General features: G+C 42.0%; 1 protein-coding gene across 1 annotated transcript; it reads right to left on the bottom strand.

Moving 5' to 3' along the window:
* Window positions 1–5597: 5597 nt before the first annotated feature.
* On the bottom strand, window positions 5598–6728 carry LOC123497682 (uncharacterized). Its single transcript, XM_045234360.2, has one exon. The coding sequence runs from the start codon at window positions 6726–6728 to the stop codon at window positions 5598–5600; it is 1131 nt and encodes a 376-aa protein (XP_045090295.2).
* Between the last annotated feature and the right edge of the window lie 851 nt (window positions 6729–7579).

Genomic DNA, 7579 nt, shown 5'->3' with positions numbered 1-7579 from the left:
AGAAAAGCTTTAGCAAACGAACTACACGATCTAGTGCTATGTTTAGGATTGGGTCTTGTCCATCACATCATTCTCCTAATGATGTGATCCCGTTATCAATGACATCCAATGTCCATGGTCAGGAAACCGCAACCATCTATCGATCAACGAGCTAGTCAACTAGAGGCTCACTAGGGACATGTTATGTACTATGTGTTCACACATGTATTACGATTTCCGGATAACACAATTATAGCATGAACAATAGACAATTATCATGAACAAGGAAATATAATAATAACCATTTTATTATCGCCTCTAGGGTATGTTTCCAACAGTCTCCCACTTGCTCTAGAGTCAATAATCTAGTTACATTGTGATGAATGGTACACCCATAGAGTTCTAGTGTTGATCATGTTTCGCTGGTGGAAGAGGTTTAGTTAACGGATCTACGACATTCAAATCCGTATGCACTTTACAAATATCTATGTCTCCATTTTGAACATTTTCACGAATGGAGTTGAAGCGACGCTTGATGTGCCTGGTCTTCTTGTGAAACCTAGGCTCCTTGGCAAGGGCAATAGCTCCAGTGTTGTCACAGAAGAGAGTCATCGGCCCCGATGCATTGGGAATAACTCCTAGGTCGGCAATGAACTCCTTCATCCAGATTGCTTCATGTGCTGCCTCCGAGGCTGCCATGTACTCCGCTTCATATGTAGATCCCGCCACGACGCTTTGCTTGCAACTGCACTAGCTAACTGCCCCACCATTCAAAATATACACGTATCCGGTTTGTGACTTTGTCATCCAGATCTGTGTCGAAGCTAGCATCGACGTAACCCTTTACGACGAGCTCTTCGTCACCTCCATAAACGAGAAACATATCCTTAGTCCTTTTCAGGTACTTCAGGATATTCTTGACCGCTGTCCAATGTTCCATGCCGGGATTACTTTGGTACCTTCCTACCAAACTTACGGCAAGGTTTACATCAGGTCTGGTACACAGCATGGCATACATAATAGACCCTATGGCCGAGGCATACGGGACGACACTCATCTTTTCTCTATCTTCTGCCGTGGTCGGGCATTGAGCCGTGCTCAATCTCACACCTTGCAATACAGGCAAGAACCCCTTCTTGGACTGATCCATATTGAACTTCTTCAATATCTTGTCAAGGTATGTGCTTTGTGAAAGACCTATGAGGCGTCTCGATCTATCTCTATAGATCTTGATGCCTAATATGTAAGCAGCTTCTCCAAGGTCCTTCATTGAAAAACACTTATTCAAGTAGGCCTTTATACTTTCCAAGAATTCTATATCATTTCCCATCAATAGTATGTCATCCACATATAATAAGAGAAATTCTACAGAGCTCCCACTCACTTTCTTGTAAACACAGGCTTCTCCATAAGTCTGCGTAAACCCAAACGCTTTGATCAGCTCATCAAAGTGAATGTTCCCACTCCGAGATGCTTGCACCAGCCCATAGATTGAGCGCTGGAGCTTGCATACTTTGTCAGCATTCTTAGGATCGACAAAACCTTCCGGCTGCATCATATACAATTCATCCTTAAGAAAGCCGTTAAGGAATGCCGTTTTGACGTCCATTTGCCATATCTCATAATCGTAGAATGTGGCAATTGCTAACATGATTCGGACGGACTTCAGCTTCGCTACGGGTGAGAAGGTCTCATCGTAGTCAACTCCTTGAACTTGTCGATAACCCTTAGCGACAAGTCGAGCTTTATAGATGGTAACATTTCCATCCGCGTCCGTCTTCTTCTTGAAGATCCATTTATTTTCTATCGCTCGCCGATCATCGGGCAAGTCTGTCAAAGTCCATACTTTGTTTTCATACATGGATCCTATCTCGGACTGCATGGCTTCATGCCATTTGTTCGAATCTGGACCTGCCATTGCTTCTTCATTGTTCGAAGGTTCACCGTTGTCCAACAACATGATTTCCAGAACAGGGTTGTCGTACCACTCTGGTGCGGAACGTGTCCTTGTGGACCTACGAAGTTCAGTGGTAACTTGATCATGATCATCATCATTAACTTCCTCTCTAGTCGGTGTAGGCACCACAGAAACATTTTCTTCTGTTGTGCTACTTTCTGGTTCGAGAGGGGTCATCTCATGAAGTTCCACTTTCCTCCCACTTACTTCTTTCGAGAGAAACTCTTTCTCCAGAAAGGACCCGTTCTTGGCAACGAAGATCTTGCCTTCGGATCTGAGGTAGAAGGTATACCCAATGGTTTCCTTAGGGTATCCTATGAAGACGCATTTTTCCGACTTGGGTTCGAGCTTTTCAGGTTGAAGTTTCTTGACATAAGCATCGCATCCCCAAACTTTAAGAAACGACAGCTTAGGTTTCTTTCCAAACCATAATTCATACGGTGTCGTCTCAACGGATTTCGACGGAGCCCTATTTAAAGTGAATGTGGCAGTCTCTAAAGCATAACCCCAGAATTATAGCGGTAGATCGGTAAGAGACATCATAGATCGCACCATATCCAATAGAGTGCGATTACGACGTTCGGACACACCATTACGCTGAGGTGTTCCAGGCGGCGTGAGTTGTGAAACAATTCCACATTTCCTTAAGTGTGTGCCAAATTCGTGACTCAAATATTCCCCTTCACGATCTGATCGTAAGAACTTTATTTTCCTGTCACGTTGATTCTCAACCTCACTCTGAAATTCCTTGAACTTTTCAAAGGTCTCAGACTTGTGTTTCATTAAATAGACATACCCATATCTACTCAAGTCATCAGTGAGGGTGAGAACATAACGATAGCCACCGCGAGCCTCAACGCTCATTGGACCGCACACATCAGTATGTATGATTTTCAATAAGTTGGTTGCTCGCTCCATTGTTCCGGAGAACGGAGTCTTGGTCATTTTGCCCATGAGGCATGGTTCGCATGTGTCAAATGATTCATAATCAAGAGACTCCAAAAGTCCATTTGCATGGAGTTTCTTCATGCGTTTGACACCAATGTGACCAAGGCGGCAGTGCCACAAGTATGTGGGACTATCATTATCAACCTTACATTTCTTGGCATTCACACTATGAATATGTGTAACATCACGTTCGAGATTCATTAAGAATAAACCATTGACCAGCGGGGCATGACCATAAAACATATCTCTCATATAAATAGAACAACCATTATTCTCGGATTTAAATGAGTAGCCATCTCGCATTAAACGAGATCCAGATACAATGTTCATGCTCAAAGCTGGCACTAAATAACAATTATTGAGGTTTAAAACTAATCCTGTAGGTAAATGTAGAGGTAGCGTGCCGACGGCACTCACATCGACCTTGGAACCATTCCCGACGCGCATCGTCACCTCGTCCTTTGCCAGTCTCCGCTTATTCCGCAGCTCCTGCTTTTAGTTACAAATATGAGCAACCGCACTGGTATCAAATACCCAGGAGCTACTACGAGCGCTGGTTAGGTACACATCAATAACATGTATATCACATATACCTTTGGTATTGCCGGCCTTCTTATCCGCAAAGTACTTGGGCAGTTCCGCTTCCAGTGACCGTTTCCCTTGCAATAAAAGCACTCAGTCTCAGGCTTAGGTCCATTCATTGTCTTCTTCCCGGCAGCTTGCTTACCGGGCGCGGCAACTCCCTTTCCGTCTTTCTTGAAGTTCTTCTTACCCTTGCCTTTCTTGAACTTAGTGGTTTTATTCACCATCAACACTTGATGTTCCTTTTTGATCTCCACCTCCGCTGATTTCAGCATTGAATATACCTCAGGAATGGTCTTTTCCATCCCCTGCATATTGAAGTTCATCACAAAGCTCTTGTAGCTAGGTGGGAGCGACTGAAGGATTCTGTCAACGACCGCGTCATCCGGGAGATTAACTCCCAGCTGAGACAAGCGGTTGTGCAACCCAGACATTTTGAGTATGTGTTCGCTAACGGAACTATTCTCCTCCATCTTACAAATGTAGAACTTGTCGGAGACTTCATATCTCTCGACCCGGGCATGAACTTGGAAAACCATTTTCAGCTCTTGGAACATCTCATATGCTCCGTGCTGCTCAAAACGCTTTTGGATCCCCGGTTCTAAGCTGTAAAGCATGCCGCACTGAACCAGGGAGTAATCATCACTACGTGACTGCCAGGCGTTCATAACGTCTTGAGTTGCTAGGAAAACAGGTGCATCACCTAGCGGTGCTTCAAGGACATATGCTTTCTTGGCAGCCATGAGGATAATCCTCAGGTTACGGACCCAGTCCGTGTAGTTGCTACCATCGTCTTTCAGCTTGGTTTTCTCTAGGAACGCGTTGAAGTTGAGGGCAACATTAGCGTGGGCCATTTGATCTACAAGACATATTGTAAAGATTTTTAGACTAAGTTCATCTAATCAAATTATTAACAAACTCCCACTCAGACAGACATCCCTCTAGTCATCTAAGTGATACATGATCCGAGTCAACTAGGCCGTGTCCGATCATCACGTGAGACGGACTAGTCATCATCGGTGAACATCTTCATGTTGATCGTATCTGCTATACGACTCATGTTCGACCTTTCGGTCTCTTGTGTTCCGAGGCCATGTCTGTACATGCTAGGCTCGTCCAGTCAACCTAAGTGTACTGCGTGTGTAAATCTGGCTTACACCCGTTGTATGCGAACGTTAGAACCTATCACACCCGATCATCACGTGGTGCTTCGGAACAACGAACTTTCGCAACAGTGCACAGTTAGGGGGAACATTTTCTTGAAATTTTAGCGAGGGATCATCTTATTTATGCTACCGTCGTTCGAAGCAAATAAGATGTAAAACATGATAAACATCACATGCAATCAAATAGTGACATGATATGGCCAATATCATTTTGCTCCTTTTGATCTCCATCTTCGGGGCGCCATGTTCATCATCGTCACCGGCATGACACCATGATCTCCATCATCGTGTCTTCATGAAGTTGTCTCGCCAACTATTACTTCTACTACTATGGCTAACGGTTAGCAATAAAGTAAAGTAATTACATGACGTTCCAGTTGACACGCAGGTCATAAATAAATTAAGACAACTCCTATGGCTCCTGCCGGTTGTCATACTCATCGACATGCAAGTCGTGATTCCTATTACAAGAACATGATCAATCTCATACATCACATATATCATTCATCACATCCTTCTGGCCATATCACATCACATGACACTTGCTGCAAAAACAAGTTAGACGTCCTCTAATTTTTGTTGCAAACTTTTACGTGGCTGCTATAGGTTTCTAGCAAGAACGATTCTTACCTACGCCAAAACCACAACGTGATATGCCAATTTCTATTTACCCTTCATAAGGACCCTTTTCTTCGAATCCGATCCGACTAAAGTGGGAGAGACAGACACCCACTAGCCACCTTATGCAACTAGTGCATGTTAGTCGGTGGAACCTGTCTCACGTACAGGGCCGGTCCTGAGATTTCGGGGGCCCGGGGCGAACTTAAAATTGGGGGCCCTAATATACGAGCCATTGTAATATACGTGTGCATATATATAGTTGTCTAAAAACACACACACACACATATAATCAGTAACACTTAAATCCAAAATCTGTATGCGTATAAAAAAATATACATAATACCTTAAAAATGTCTTCTAACATTCCTCGATGCAAAGTCGCTTATGATAGGGTCGATGTCAATCTCATCCAATAATTTCTTCTCGATGCATAATGTAGCCAAACCATTTAACCTTTCTTGAGTCATTGTTGACCTCAAATAATTCTTCAACAATTTCAGCTTTGAAAAGCTTCTCTCGGCCGATGCGACCGTCACAGGCACAGTAAATAAGATGCGATAAGCAATGGAGATATTCGGATAACAATCAAATTCTCTAACATGCCCAAAAATCTCCATGGCAGACATTACGCCATTTGGCAAAGTGAATCTCATAATCTTCAATTCAGAAATAAGATCATATACGTCTACATCAGATGAACCATCAAGAGAGAATGTTTCTGCAAATTTTGTGCAACACTCTTCAAGTTCATTATCACTTAATGACTTCAGGGTGCCCGAGCTCAATAAAAATCCAAAGATATCTTTGAACACCATTAGTTCTTTAAATCTATCCTTCAAAGAAGTGACCGCCATATCAACCAAAACAAAAAAATATTTAACACGAAAAGCCTTCTCAGCTTCTAGAATTTCTTCTTGACAATCACTTTCACCAAACTGTCTCTTCCTCTTAGCATGACGTTTCATTGGAAACACGGGATCAATTCCCATTTCAGTCGCAATACCTTTGGCGATGGTCAAACTTGAAGAAAACCCATCATCTCTGTACTTCTCAAAATATTCTGTTATACCTTTTATTTGCTTCAAAGCAGAGTCAATACACATGGTTGACGATTGCAGCATCTTGCTAACTTTATTTACAGCAAACAGAATATCATGCCAGATAATCATACCAACTAGAAACTCAAAGCGACCAAGTGCATCAAATAAATTTTTTGCGTCGCTTTTATCCTTAGGTTCAGTGTCAGAAGCATCACGTAACTCAGACAAAGCTGACCTTAACTCAATGGCTTGATATCTTATTGCTGTAACACTTTTGATTCGACTCTCCCAGCGAGTGTTAGACAATGATTTCACAGTCAAACTAGGAACATGTTTAAGCAAAACATTCCACCTTTTCGTAGAACCAGCAAATAATATATATATGCGCTGAACAATTCCAAAAAATGAAACAGCTTTCTCACATGTTTTTGCCATATCACAGAGAGTGAGATTAAGACTATGACAAGCACATGGCATGTATAATGCTCTTGGATTCACATCAAGTAACCTAGATTGTACCCCTCGGTATTTTCCTTTCATGTTAGAACCATTGTCATATCCTTGACCCCTTATATCATTAATATTTAAGCCAAAAGTCTCCATAGATTCAAGCAGTACTTTAAAAATCCCTAAGCCAGAAGTGTCATCCACCTTCAAGAACCCCAGAAAGTACTCCTCAATTTTTATTCTCCCATCCGACAAATTAACACAACGAACTAAAAAAGTCATTTGTTCTTGATGACTGACATCAGGGGTACAATCTAGGATAACAAAGAAATACTTGGCCTCTTTAACAACCTTTATGATAGAACATGTGATGTCAGCAGCCAAAAGAGATATCAACTCGTTCTGAATTTTATGACTGAGATAATGGTAATGAATTTCTTTGTTCTGGATACGTCTAAGGTGGTCTTGCATTACCAAATCAAATTCTGCAATCATCTCAACACAAGCTAAGAAATTACCATTATCATCCTTGTAAAGTTGCTCACTGTTTCCGCGAAAAGCCAAGTTGCGTTTACCAAGATATTTCACAATGGCTATTATTCTTAACAAAACTTGCCTGACACGTTCTTTCTCCTTTGTTATTTGATGCTGCAAGTCCTTGTCAATAGTTTCCTCTTTCCGTAGTCTAATCCTTAATTCATTCCACTTGTTCATGTTATTAATATGATCAACACTATTTTCATGTTCTTTAAGCTTCTCACTAATGTGCCTCCAATGATCTAATCCATCATGTGCTAAGGAACTCTGACTCCTGCTACTGCTAGACTTGAAGATCTTAC

Source organism: Aegilops tauschii, chromosome 3, assembly GCF_002575655.3.
Source record: "Aegilops tauschii subsp. strangulata cultivar AL8/78 chromosome 3, Aet v6.0, whole genome shotgun sequence".
Taxonomy (NCBI): Eukaryota; Viridiplantae; Streptophyta; class Magnoliopsida; order Poales; family Poaceae; genus Aegilops; species Aegilops tauschii.
This window is presented reverse-complemented; position numbering and strand designations above follow the sequence as displayed.

Coding starts and splice junctions, on each gene's coding strand:
- LOC123497682 (XM_045234360.2), bottom strand. CDS start 6,728: ATGGCAAAAACATGTGAGAAAGCTGTTTCATTTTTTGGAATTGTTCAG.